At 39.8% G+C, this 14,673-nt stretch overlaps 1 protein-coding gene across 5 annotated transcripts in view; it reads right to left on the bottom strand.

The window, feature by feature from the left end:
- Nucleotides 1-14,673, bottom strand: part of Pdk3 (pyruvate dehydrogenase kinase, isozyme 3) — a 79,381-nt gene that overhangs the window by 28,041 nt on the left and 36,667 nt on the right. For all 5 annotated transcript variants that reach the window (XM_005407845.2, XM_005407844.2, XM_005407846.2 and 2 more), the window contains 2 exons: nucleotides 13,956-14,045; nucleotides 2,406-2,483 (listed from right to left, as the gene is read on the bottom strand). In XM_005407845.2, the coding sequence (XP_005407902.1) occupies nucleotides 2,406-2,483; nucleotides 13,956-14,045 (168 nt within the window). The remainder of the gene's footprint in view (nucleotides 1-2,405; nucleotides 2,484-13,955; nucleotides 14,046-14,673) is intronic.

The following is a 14,673-nucleotide window of genomic DNA, read 5'->3' as shown; positions in this document are numbered from 1 at the left end:
TCTCTCCTTATGAAGCAAAAGCATCTACTTAAGGTGTTTAGGACCAAACTTCAACCTGCATCTCTAACACAGAACTTATCAGAGCTAAAGTGAATTTCTTAGTCATGCTTATAAAGAGCTTTGGCATTCAAGAAGTCATAGATATGAATCATAACTACATTACCTGATCCAATGGAAAATTAGAGGTTATCTATAACCAGAAGCACTCATTTCTCTCAGTGATGGGGAATGGGGCTTCAAAATGTGATATAAAAGGGGTTCTATCATTTATGAGATCATGCCAAAGGTAGCTATGAAGCTCCTGTCACGGTGGTGGCTGCACTGCCCAGAATGACAGAATGGCTCTGCGGCAACAACAACAGCTGCGCTGCTCCAGCCTGCAGAACGAGGAAGGCTGCTATGCACCTAAAGGACGTATTTTTATTACCTGCAATTTTAAGTGTCATCATTTGAAAAATATGAATCTGGATACTTAGGTCATGTCCCACCTAGCCAGTAGGAGGAAAGAGAGTATTAAAATGCTTCTAATTAGAAATACCCAAGCTAAGTACACTTAGTTCCAGTGTAGCCATTTGTTATGGATTGTGTCTGGACGTCCCCCTCAGGTCATCGTGCAGTCATGGGCAGGCTTCTAGAGTTTGTGATTGATTCATGGTCCAATGCTGGGATTATGGGTGTGAGCGCTACACCCGCCCTGGGGTGGGTAGTTTGCATACAATGTAAGGGAGGGAAAAAGGCTTGCTCTCAGCCACTGCTGCCCTCCCCTTTTGCTCTTGTTCTTTTTGCTGTCTTCCACTGCCTTTAACTGTTGCCCTCTGACATGTACCATGCTGCCTTGGAGCCAGCCGAGTATGGACTGAAACCTCCACAAACTGTGAGCTAAATAAACCTTCCCTTCTTTAGTTTTGTGCATTGGGTATTTTGTCTCGGCAATGACAGAAAAGTAACCAAGACATCACATAATTCATTCAAGACAGAGGCACAACCCTACTTACAGAACCCAAGAGACTTTGAAAGTGGCTCTGACATCACATATTTTAGTAGAATGTAGGGGCAACTGTCCTTCAATGGCAGTGTGAAGTATATTTTTGAGAGGGAATTGAATTTAGTTTATCATTAATAATAAATACTCACACCCTAAGAATATTTCTGCGTGCTTTTTCTTTCATACCCTAAGAATCAGTCATTCTATGGGCAGGAATCTAACCTACAGAAATATTTCCACACATTCACAAATTCTCACTGCCTCCCACTCCCTCCACCCACTCATTGTCTGGACTATAGGAAAATGAGGAACCCTAAGCATTCACCCAAAAGGAAATGGTTAGAAACTCAAAATAACTTGTAAATAAATATAGAATTATATTCTATAAATACAGAATTATAACAAATCAGCTATAAGAGGGCTGTTGTTTTATTCTGGGACTAAGAATACTTTAAAGTATTTCCCAATGAGTTTGCACTTTCATAAACTTTTATAGCCCATATATTTAAAAATCCTCAACTTTCCCCATGTTATTTCTTTAAAGCGTAACTTTGAACACCTGCATAATATTTTATCTTATGGGCATTTTGCCATTTATTTAAATAATCCTATAATGTGGAAAATGGGTTTTTTTTCAACTTGCTCTATAAGAAGACTCCTGAGATTATCATTCTTGTATATAAATCTGTGTAAATCTCTATTTTCTTATACTATTTTTTCTGAAATTTAATTTACTGGACCAAAGAAACATGATCATTATTAATTTAATTTACTGGGTCAAATAGAAAAGATATTGGTAGCATTTTTGAGAAAGGCTATATTAATTTATGTATACAAGAAATGTATGTGTTAGGGAGAAAGTATTTTTCTGGGCCCAAATTCAAAGCATTAAAATGTTATAATTGTCATTTTGAAAGACAAAAGTGGCCAGGCGTCATGGTGTACACCTATAATCCCAGCACTTGGGAGGCTGAGGCAGGAGGATCCCTGCAAGTTCAAAACCAACCTGGGCTACAAAGTGAGCTCAAGGCCAGCCCAAACTGCATAGTGAGACCCTGTCTCAAAAAGACGAAAAAAAAAAAGACAGAAGTGGCACCTCTCTGATCGATAAAGTTAACACTTTTGCATGTGTTGACTGCTTGCATTTCTTATTTTGAAAACTGCCTATTTATGACTTTGTGGATCTTCTTCCTTGATTGTTTGTTCTGAGAACTTGGCACTCTAACATGTTACACATTCCTGCACAAAAAGTCCTCGCAACAATATTCCTGACTGACCAAAGGTATAGAGAGAAAGGTTTTAAAAGACAAAAGATGAAAAAGCAGGACAATTTTAGGATCTTACTAAAATAGACCTCTGGTATCATCAGTTTTTTAAGCCATTTTCTTTGTACTTAAGTTGAAAATTATTTTTCTTTTACCATTAAATTCTTCAATTTCCAGCTCTGGAGCTACCAGGTAATACTGTTCACACAGCATCTTGGCTGTTTCATACGCATCTGCAAAGTAAGAGAAAAATTCAGCAGCTTTACTAATGACACAGGCACAAACGTATGTGTGCATACATAGAAACACAGATATATGAAAATGACAAACTTTTAAACCGATACACTTAGAGTTAAAACTACTAGCTTTTAAAAATAGCTTCTTGGCTTTAATAAGTTAGAATGGACCAAAACAAAATTTCTCTTTCCTTCAAGTGTTAATAGCCACAACAATGTCAAAAATACTAAACTAATAATAACATGGTTAGTTCTATGCCAAGCACATATTTGTTTAACTTTTAACTATTTTTCATGAAAATCTATAAACTCAAGACTATACTTCCAAACACCATGCAATCTGACTAAATTGTAGCAAAAAGATATTTGTTGTAATTTAAAAATAATAACACCAACAGCCTTATGATGTGCTGGTTGCTCATACAAAACATCAATAAGTATTTGCTGAATGAATGAGTTTTCATGAATTGCACAATTTAAGTTATTGGAGACACCACTGTCACTTTAAAATGTCCGCTAAGTTCATAGAAGGTAACAAGTTGGGGTTAATATTCATCAAAATCTGAGGGGAAACAGTTCACTTTTCAAAGGAAAAAAAACCAGGTAAGATCAGAGTTATTACAGAAATAGCTGAAAGAGGGGATTCAAGAGGTTCAAGAGACGGGGAGCAAATTCAGGAAGCGAAGTGTCTCATGACGTAATACCTTTTTTGTCTTGAGCTGTAAATAATCTTAAAAATAAGAAACAACAACAAAGAACCTGAGGCCTTGTACCTTACACTTGTTGTATAACATGCACAGAACTTAGTACAGTGCCTATGTAGATGGTTAATAAATATTCCTTAATTAGATAAATTTTAAACCTTTTGATAACTTTCTTTTGAAAATTTCACTGAAATGTAATTCCAGTCCCATAAAATCCACCTACTGGTAGTGTACAATACAGCCAAGCGGTATTGAGTAAATGTGCCAAGCTGTGCGCCTATCACCACAATCAAGTGTACAATATATTCATTACTACAAAAAGAAGCTCCATACCCACTGACAGCGATTCTTCTCTACCCAGCCCTAAGCACCACGGAGCTGCTTTGCCTCCAACAGATTTGGTATTCTAGACATTTTGTATACTGGTAAGTAGAACTACATAATGTATGTTTTTTGGGGATTAGCTTCTCTCACTTAGCATGTTTTCAAGGGTCATACGTGTTGTAGCATGAATCAGTACTTCATTTTTATTGCTAATCGTCCATCATATCCATAAACTATATTTCTTCATCCACTCATCAGTTAATAAGACACGTGGGCTGTCTCCACTTTTGGCTATTATGAACAATGCTGCTAGGAATATCCATGTCAAGGTTTTGTGTAAACATGTTTTCATTTCTCTTGGGTGTATACTTAGGCAAAGGAAACTGCTGGATCACGTGGTAGCTCTGCACTTGTGGAGTCTGAGGAAATGCCAGGCTGTTTGCCAGAGCAAGTTTTGTTTTGTTTTGTAGTTTTACCTTATAATTGCTAAAGATCAGGCAATCAAATTACATTAAACTCCTTCATGGGTGCATTTTCAGTGTTCTCCGCTATGTATCAGATCCTTACAGACAAGATTGTGCTCTTTTTCTCTATTCCCACATCAATACCGTGCGTAGAAAAGATACTTGTTTAAGATTCAAGAGGCAAGAGAAATAATAAAGGAAAAAAGGAGGAAAATAAGCCCAACAAATTTTAAATTTGCTAAAATTTGACATTATTAGTCTAAAATAGTAAAAAGATAAGATTAGGATGTGCTCAGACTGTAAGTTCAGTTCATTTATCTAATATTGCTACCAAATTGGAATTCTGCATATTATTTCACTTCAGAGAAAAAAATTCTTATAATTTTATTAAACTCTTAGAATTAAATCACCACAAAGAACCAAAGGAAGCAACATCAGAATAATTCTGATGACATGAAATAATAAGGGACAGCAAAAAGGAAATGGCAGAAAAAGAAGAAAAATTCAAAAAAGAATTGATCCGTGGGAAAATAGACTTTAAAGTTGGACTGAATTTCAACCCTGAAAAAAGAAAGTTGAAGTTTTAAATCATACCAAATTTGCAAATGTTTTGTAGGATAGAGTAAACCTGGACAAATATCTGTGAGGCACTTCCGTAAAAGGAAATCAAGACTCATTCTTTTTGCTCTGACTACGCCACCAAACAATGCTACATCTCCACCTAGTGACATGATAGCACAAAGCCAACTTCCAAGGCTCCTTTCACTATAAAGCAGGAAAAGACACTAAGCCCACGCGATTCCTGGTATTCACCGGATGGCATGGGAATGTGCTGCACAAATCCAACATGTGGAAGGCAGCAGAGCCTAGGCAGAAGCAGCCACATGCAAATTCAAAGACTCAGGATGGTTTCTAAAACCACAAGCAAGGAAGAATTTTTTAAGCATCACAATAAATTTAGTGTATTAATGTTATAATTAAGAATCCTATGATAAAAAAGTCACATGACAAATATTTGAAAAACTCAAGACATCACAAGGTAGACTCATATACACCAGTTAGCTAAAAGAAGTTTGGTGGCATTCATGGCAAAATCTGTATGGTAAAAATCTTTACAAATTCTCCTAGCATGTCACATACACCTTTAGTAAACATGTGCTAAATGGAACAATCCTCTGACCCATGATAAAGTTCGCAACATGCAGTCAATTATACTGAGGGACATGTTTTTGCTTTGGTGTGTGTGTGTGTGTGTGTGTGTGTGTGTGTTTTGCTTTTTCTGCTGCTGCTGCTGTTGTTAAATTAGGAACTAGGAGGCCTCAAGTGGTTCCCAGACATGGTTGTGTATAGAATTTATACCTAGTTAAAAAAAGTGAGGACTGTGAAATGAACCCGTGAAGATTCTAGGCAGTAGCTCTGTGTCAAGGCCTGGGAATCTACATTTTAAAAAGTCACCAGGTAATTCTGAAGAGAAGCTACATTTGGGGACCACTTGCCTGGAAAGTTAAGGTGGGGTCACACTTAATTCTGACACTGTTTCTCCTTGGATGTGAATGATCATGAGGTATGAGGGGTGTTTGATAGTACATACTATATTCCAAGAGGGTGCTTCTCTTTAAGTAGTTTAATATAAAAATGAAAAAGCTTTTCAAAATCCCCACCAGAGCAACCACAGTCTAAGTATTGCCTTATAAATACCCGTTACATCTAGAGTTGTATTTAAATTTTGTGTGTGCGGTACTGGGGGTGCAACTCGGGGCCTTTGCACTGAGTTATGTCCCTAGCCTAATTTTTCATTTTTTATTTTGAGATAGGATCTCCTTAAGTCACTAGTTGCCTAGGCTTGGCCTGAACTGGACAATCCTCCTGCCTGCACTTCCCACAGTGCCAGGATTACACGTATTTAAGTTTTCTTTAAAAAAATTATTTTTAATAGAAATAAAAATTTAAAAGGTAATTACCAAATAACTTTTATCTGTAATACATTAATACACTGATCTTTGAAAGGAAATGTTAGGAAATTATTATTACTGCCATTGCACATAAGTGACAGTCAATGTTTTAGGAATCTGTTTGCAAAGGTAGTAAGATGTTTTGTTTTGTTTTTGTCTTTTTGAGACAGGGTCTCACTATGCACTTCAGGCTGGCCCTGAGCTCACTTTGTAGCCCAGGCTGGTCTCATACTCACAGTGATCCTCCTGCCTCAGCCTCCTGAGTGCTGGGATTACAGGCGTGCGCCACCATGTCCGGCTTTTGCAAAGGTAATAAGATGTCGATCACAGAATAATTAACAAAACTGTGGATGTGGCACATACCTATCTCCCATGTTAAAATGCCCAAACCGTAAACACCTAGGACTCAAAATGAAAAAAAGCTGCATATAAATAGTAAGGTAAAGGCCCAGTATGCTGGCACATATTTGTAATCACCACACTCTGGAAGGCTGAGGCAAGAGGATTGCAAGCTTAAGCCCAGCCTGGGCAACTTAGTGAGTCCCTGTCTCAAAAAAATGATAAAAAGCGGCTGGCAGGGGCTGGGGATTTAGCTCAGCGGCACAGTGCCTGCCTGGCAAGCGCAAAGTCATGAGTTCAATCCCCGGTACTGGAAAAAAACAAAAAAAAGGGGGGGGGCTGGGGATGTAGCTCTGTGTGAAAATGGGTTCAACTCCCAGAAAAACAACAACAAAAGGGTAGGGTAAAGATTCACACATTCATACCACTTACCCAACAGATCCAACCTAGCACGTAGGAAAATAATGTATTATAGAAATTACTGTATTAGATTTTCCTATTCAAAAGACACCTAAAAAACAATTACCTTCTCAACAATTCATCATTTCAGGGACCATTTCCAGTTGGAGACACCTGGTAGTAGAGCAATGCTATCTCCTTTTAGCATGATCTGACTGGGTTGTTTGCTTCAGAGACAATTTTTTCTACATCATGTAATATGAGGTTCCTATACTCATCAAAACCAAGGATTCAGCCTTCCACCAGCATATTTATTTGCACACAGAGCCATACCTGAATCCGGGATCTATGTCACAAGTGTCCGAAGATGAAATTTATAGGTTACACCCTCACCTTCTGTACCGTCTTACTCTGTACATCATGGTGGAAGTTCACAAAAGCCCCACTGACCCACACACTCCCTTAGAAAGAAACTTCCAGAATTGATAAGGCTACATTTTAGAAACCCTTCTAAATTTCAAAGAAATTCTAGTAAATCTATCACCATCCTTCCTATCCCAAATCCATTCTAAGTGGAAACCACCAGGGTTTTCTTTTTCTTTTTTTTTGGTTTTTGGTACCAGGAAGCGAACTCAGGACCTTGCACTTGCCAGGCAGGCACTGTGCCACTGAGCTGCATCCCCGGGCCCCTACCAGTGTTTTCTTAAGCAGCAAATCCTCCCTGACTACAGGGAAGTAGGGGCAGGGCAATTAATGTAAGGGCAACCAATCTCCAGGGTGAACAAACCTGAAAACTTACAGTCACAAGCAAAACAAATGAACACCAAGCCAATTAAATTCATCTTTTGGGAACTTAAGATGGTGAGACCCAGGATGACCAGGCAGGGCAGAGCCCAAAGAGCACAGCGAGTTATCATGATCTAGGAAGGCTTAGCGTGCCAGCACTGCCCTAAACAGCCTGTGTCTGAGTCGTCCAAGGACTAGACAAAAACAAAGGTAAATGGAGCAGGTAAAGAAAGGTGGAGAGGGCTGGGGATTTAGCTCAGCGGCACAGCGCCTGCCTGGCAAGCGCAAGATCGTGAGTTCGATTCCCGGTACCGGAAAAAAAAAAGAAAGGTGGAGTCAGTTACAAAGATAGTTTCCAATTCCAATTTTTATAGCTACAACTATAAAGAGCTTCTTGTCCTTGGATTACTATGAGAACTATTAGATTCTTTTAACAAATCTATTTCTTGAGCTAGCATGAGTGACTCCCATTACTTGGAACCTGAAGAGCCCAAAGTGAGAGCAGAAGACATCATTTCTGAACCAGGATAAGGCCAGGCTCTCAGGAGACCATCTGTGTGTCATTACGCTACGCAGTAATAGCATACAGGAACAACACAGGCAAGCTGACATTACCGTGAGAGCTGACTTTTGTACCGAGCGTCTAAGTCTGTGCCTTTAAAATGAGCTTACCACAGGATTTTCCATTTGATTTTCTGGTTTCTTATAAAGAAAGGAGGGAAAGGGGTCACAATGGAAGGCACCTCCCAAAGGATAATAGGTCCTGCTTTTTACCACTAATTCTAGCATTTACTACCCTGAGTCTATAATTTGCAGATGTGTAAAGGTAGATATTAATGTACTAAATGAGCAGCAAGGAGGCATGCTTCAGGGATCTGCACATTCAATTAGTGTTATGCAGGATGCATCCCGGTCTTACACGTTTATACAACTCTCTAGTCAAAAATAAAAATATTGCCCCTACTCTTCTGCCTAAGTTTTCTGTAGTCTGTCTCAAGAGATCCAAGTACGGGATCAGTGTTATTCACTAGGGCTGCGAAGGCTATAAAACACACGTACGCACAGGCCCACACACACACACGCACACAGGGTCATTTGGGCTGGACACCTGTTTATGCAAGGTCATCACAGTATTGGAATGCGCCTTTTTTTTTGGTACCCGGAGTCGAACTCAGGACCTTGTGCTTGCCAGGCAGGCACTTGTGCCACTGAGCTATATCCCCAGCCTGCAAGGTCTTCACAGATGAGAAAATCATGAGTAGAGCTGTCATTAAAATCCAGAACCTTTACTCTCTCACATTAATCTTAAACAAAAGGAAAAAAAATAGAAGATTGAGCAATCTCAGAGAATCATGGGAGAAGGTAAAAAGCCAGTGCAAAAACACCAACTACTCTAAAAAGAGGAAGGGAGTGGTAAGACTTTATTAAAAGGAAAAGGAAGCCAGTATCAGCTTCTCGCTTTCCTTGGCAACACTTGGGGGTCCTGGGGAGAAGAGCTGGCGAGGCTGACGTGGCTCCTGGGTGCTTGGGGATGCAGACTCCAATGTCCTTCAGCTAAGAGCCACTCTAGGCGTTTTTAGGCCTCTTGGCCTTTGGTGCTCTCAGTCTTGTTCTTTTTCAGTCTTATTTTGAGCTAGAGAGAATGCTGCTTATGAGTTCTGACACTCAGAAAATTAAAGGTTGGGCCTACAGGAAATGCAAAAAGCTGACTGTCAAACTTTGCGGTAGTATAAAGGGAGAAAAAAGGCCTTCAGGTTTCTTTCTAGATTGCCTACTCCATTTTGCCCTGGTAGCAACATGATTAAAGGAATAACAATTATATATGTTTGGCTGAAACCCCATTTGAATATACAGATTGAGAGTATCGCAGTTCAGATGTAGGAAGGACTCCAACAACGTTGATACAGAGGACAGGATAGGGGCTACTACTGTTGGGTACCGAACATACCCAGGAAGGTGGTGTGTGATGGGCATTAGTGCTAGAGACGGGGAAATACACAAATACTACGAATTTCGGAGACGAGGATTATTCACGGTGCACTTGCGCACCAACCTGTAAATCTGGTGTGAGTTCAAGTGTATAAAACAATGTTTTCACTGGGGTATGAAAACAAGTAATTTATATTCTCTCTTTTTCCACATTTCCTAAATTTTCTTCAGTGAGCACTTTCATTACTTTGGTGATAACGGTGTTAGCGTTCCTAACTTTCCCAACTGGAAACAAGAGCTGAATGACTAAGCAAAATATTGGCTAAAGTGAGAATCATAAACATTACCTTAAAATGCATATTTGAATACATAGTTTATTCTTCTTTTAATCTAGTTACGTAAGTCCAAAGCCTTTTCTTTTAATTTGGCTCAGTTTAGGGCTCCAGGGTCATCTTTTTTGGTAAACAGTAGCACACCAAGAAATAGGAATTCCAACTCCTATTTCTTCAAAGTGTTATAAATTTACAGACACTTGTGAAATAAACAGTATGGATTCCTTCTAAGAGTTTTACTCTTTGCCAGCCTGTAATCTAATAATTTTCTTGCTCACAGTAATTCCATCACATTTTAAGAGACTTTTCTTTAGTGAGTCTTCTTAAGGCACTCGGCTTGGTTTTAATGGAAAAAGTCCTTTTTCTTCAAGTTTACATGCTATTTAAATAAATTATGTGACACAACAGGTGCTATCACTTAAAACCAACAGTTTCGGTACAAATAAGTGACCCTTAGCAAGCATACAGCTCACCAGGTGGAAGCAGGAGTACAAAAGCACTTCAGAAAATGTACGCAAGCTAAGAAAATGTGATGTGCTGCCCCAGTATGCATGATTTAAGGGAAGGAACGGTGGCAAATACGTGGATGTTGCTTTACAGTATTCATGCACTTTTGGAATCTGAAACTATCCTCTGCTTTTTTTTAAGGTAAGAAATGAAAAATATTTGTTTTTTGTTTTTAGACAGGGTCTCACTCTGTACTTCAGGCTGGTCTTTAACTCACTCTGTAACACAAGCTGGCCTTGAACTTGTGGTAATCCTCCTGCCTCAGCCCCCGAGTGCTGGGATTACAGGTGTGCCACCAAACCCTGCTGAAATGAAAAATATTTGTAAGAGAAGTACAGGGGAACAGAGAGCATGTCAGTTCCTCCTCCTAATCCCATGAGTATCCCAGGAGCTTGGGACGGAATGCACATGTGCACACACACCGGTGGGCAAGTGTGTGTTGGGGGAAGTGGAATTCTGAGCCGCACAAGGGGATGAGGAGTGACTGTCATTAGATGGAGCTTCACTAGGAATCTAGGCCTTCCTTATGCCAAGCAAGGTAGAAATAATTACATGAGGAGATAGTACATCTTATCCAGAGTACACTACTGGGTATAAAGTTAAAAAGGGCAAGGGAAGAGGGAAGATAAAGTTGTGAGAATAAGAAGAGGGAGGAGAAAGGATTTCGACTCATGGTCACATTGCGAATCAAAGAGACAAAGAAAAACAGGGATGCTATGGTTGAGATCTTAAATGTCCAGTAAAGACCATGTGTCCAAGGCTTGGGCCCCAGCCTATGATGCTATTGGGAGGTGGTACCCAGTGGAAGGAAGTTAGGTGAATGGAGGTGTGACGTGTGTCCCAGAAGAGGACACTGGGACCCCAGCCCTTCCTCTCTTTGCTTCCCAGCTGCCACGAGGCGAGCAGCTTTGCTCTGCCCCAAACTCCTCACCACGATTTCTGCCTCATCACAGCACCAAACTGACAGGGCCAAGCAACAATGGACTGAAACCTCTCTAACTGTGGGCCAAAATAAGCTTTTCCTACTTTTAAGTTGCTGATCTTTGTGTCACAGCAATGGAAAGTTGACTAATACAAGGAGTCAAAGAGGAAGACTGTAGACATAATCTCCCAAGCATTTTTTGCAAATACATACTAAATTATTCTGCATATTCTTCAGCTAGTTTGGGTGCCAAAGTTCTGCCACTAAGTGTAGTGGTACCAAAGTGTATCAGGGTAATTCTAGACCTTTAGAAATCTATATGCAGTGAGAGAGAACAACGTACATGCAATCATGACAAGACTAGGTAAGAGTGTCTAAATACAATAGAGTAATGCAGACCTTAGGGGTTAAGTCACGGCAAACCTCCCCCTGAACTCTCTTACAAGGCCTCCAACTCACTTCAGCATTGCTTAATCTCCCTGTTCCATAGAAGCAGTAACAGTTTCACACAACCCCCAGTTACTTATCAAGTTTTAGTGGTTCTTAGTTAAAGACTCCCTAAAAATTAAGTGAAGTCTGTGTGGAAAAACAAGATAATTAAAATGATTGTTTTCAAAACCGGACCATAAAGAATTTCAAACATATAGCGAAGTACAGAGAACAGTATAAAGAAAGCCCCTGTGCTTACCAACAGCCATAACAATTTTCAACATACATCTTTTTAATTTCCTTCTGTCTGTATAATTTTGAAGCAAATCCCACATATCATTTCCTATCATGTGTAAATATTTAAAATATTTTCTCAAAGCTAGAACTCCTCTAAAAAAAACCAAAACGACACCAATGTCACACCAAACAACTAAGTACTCCTTAATATCAAATAACTAGTATTCAAATTTTCAATTCTTATAAAATCCTGAAAGTACCATTTTATAGGTGAAGAAAATGAAACCGAAAGACATTACATAACATGTTCAAAGTCAGCTGGATAGCCCTCATGCCCGTCAGCTGATGAATGAACAATGTGTTTATACATATCGTGGAATACTTTCCAGTTATGAAGAAGGAATGTAGTACGGATAAGTGCTACAAAACAGATGGCACTTGAAAACAACATGCTAAGCGAAAGAAGTCAGTCACTAAAGACTGGGTACTGTATGACTGTATTTATAGGAACTGTCCACAATAGGGGAGCATTTACGGAGACAGGTTAGTGGCTGCAGAGGCCTAGGGAGCGGGGTAGTAGGGAGTGACTGCTAATAGATACAGGACCCCTTTAGGGGGGAGAAGAAAATGTTCTAAAATTGGATTGTGGTGATGACTGCACAATTCTGTGAATATGCTAACAACAGCTGAGTTGCATTGCACTTTAAATTTGAACTATATGGTGTGAGAATTTTGTTTACATAAAGTGGTACACACCTGTAATCCCAGCACTCAGGAGGCTGAGGCAGGAGGATCACCATGAGTTTGCAACAAGCCTCGGCTACATAGTGAGTTTAAGGCCAACCTAAACTACACAGTGAGACCTTTTCTTAAAAAAAACAAAAACAAAAAAAGAAAAGAAAATGAAAGAAAGAAAATGAAAAAAATTATCAAAAGATTTAAAATTTTATCAAACCAAGGAATATTTAGAGATTATCTGCACAGGCACTATACTAGGTTCTATATGAGTTGCACAACGAGTTGAAGACACAAAGCCTAACAAATAGATTATAATTCAAAAGAAAAGGTACAGATGCAAAATATAAGGTGGGCTTACTGACACTGTAGCTGAAATAATGTGCGTACGTGTTTTCTGATTAAACAGAAGCAGCCTGGCAATCAGGCTGAGCTAAAGCCAACAGGCCTGGGTCCTCATCCCTGGGTTGAGGAATGCCGAGGTTAAACAAGTTGCACAGGTTTGCCTTAGCTATGGCTACTGAAGAGAGAGACGGAGACCAGGGAGTTGTGGTTGTGAAAACTTGTAAAGAGAGTGTTTAGAACAGCGACGAAGAGCACAGTAGGAGACTCAATCAGGGGAAAGGGACCGGTTGGGAATCTGAAGCTGCACAGAGTAATCATAACACTGAAAAAAGATTAAAGGAACCTACTGGATCACTCACACACAGGCAGGCTTTCTGAAGATAGCATTTAGCCTCAATGAATAAGGAAACTGCTGTTCAAATTCAAAGTACCTCGATACCAGGGAGTTTTGACTACGAGGTCCAGTTCTGTGCTAAGGCTACTGGCAGTATCTGGCTAAGCTCACATGCCACACAGAGTCCAATATCAGGACTGCACAACAGACAGATGCTTAACTTTTACAAATAAGTCAATTCAGCCTAATTTTAAACTGAGGGAGTTTTCAGGTAACAGCAGTAATCAAAATTTAGAGTCTGCCGGGCGTGGTGGCGCACACCTGCAATCCCAGCACTCGGGAGGCTGAGGCAGAAGATCGCTGTGAGTTTGAGGCCAGCCTGGGCTACAAAGTGAGTTCACGGCCAGCCTGAACTGCATAGTGAGACCCTATCTCAAAAAGACCAAAAAAAAGTTAAAAAAAAGGCAAAACTTACAATCTTACTTAACTGTTTCCTGTTTGAGATACAAGCATAGCCCTCGTCAACAAAATAGAAACTCACATTTGGAGCATTACAAATTACACATCTTTACCTGAACTGTCTAGAAAGTACTTTTCATATTTAGATTAAATGGCTTGGCCTCACGTGGCCTGATGAATCAGCAGACGACATAACCCTACAGCCAAGTTGCCTCCAAGAAAGCACGATGCCATTTGAGCTGCGATCGACGACACTGCACTGGACTCCTTACCTTTCACCACATCAGCCACGTTACAGGTTGGATCAATACTTCCTATATGTTTCGGATGCGCAGGATTAGTGTCATCACCAAACAGAAGTGCTAAACACAAAAGGGAAAGGATAGGATTAAAATACAGCAGGCTGGGCTGGCCAAGCAGGGAAACGTAGGGCTATGTGCAACCCTACCAGCCAAAGGAGCAAGGATGTGCTTTAAGATCTGCCACTGCAGTCCGCACATCCTAGAGCAGTGACTTGTGCGGGGGCCTAAGCTTTTCTCCACCAGCCAGTGTGACAGATGAAGAAACTTACTTCATCCTTAGCCAAGTTCACTCACTTTCTCAGGACTGCTCCAGACATTTGTTCTGATATTTGTTAAATATTTGGAACACACAGTCCATACCATTTGGAGAGGCCTACACAGTGCCTTCACGGCAGCATTTCAAATGCCTCTGTTGTAGAGATTATTTTTCATGCTGTATACACAAACAATATTCTTCAAGTATCTTAAAAAACATTCAAATAATTTCACCATACACAAGATTTGCAAAATTTCATTTCTGAATAAAAGCCAAAAGAAGACCGGAAGAAAAAAACACTCTCTATCCAATTTGTTTGTTTATTTTTTGGTAGTGCTGGGGATCAAACGCAGGGCCTCACAAATGCTAGGCAAGTGTTCTACCACTGAGCTACACCCAAAGCCCTACTCTACTCGTTTTTTTTTTTTTTTT

The sequence above is a fragment of the Chinchilla lanigera genome, unplaced genomic scaffold (assembly GCF_000276665.1).
Source record: "Chinchilla lanigera isolate Chin_1 unplaced genomic scaffold, ChiLan1.0 scaffold00108, whole genome shotgun sequence".
NCBI classification, from domain to species: Eukaryota; Metazoa; Chordata; class Mammalia; order Rodentia; family Chinchillidae; genus Chinchilla; species Chinchilla lanigera.
Note: the sequence above shows the minus strand (reverse complement) of the source record. Positions and strands in the feature narration are given on the sequence as shown.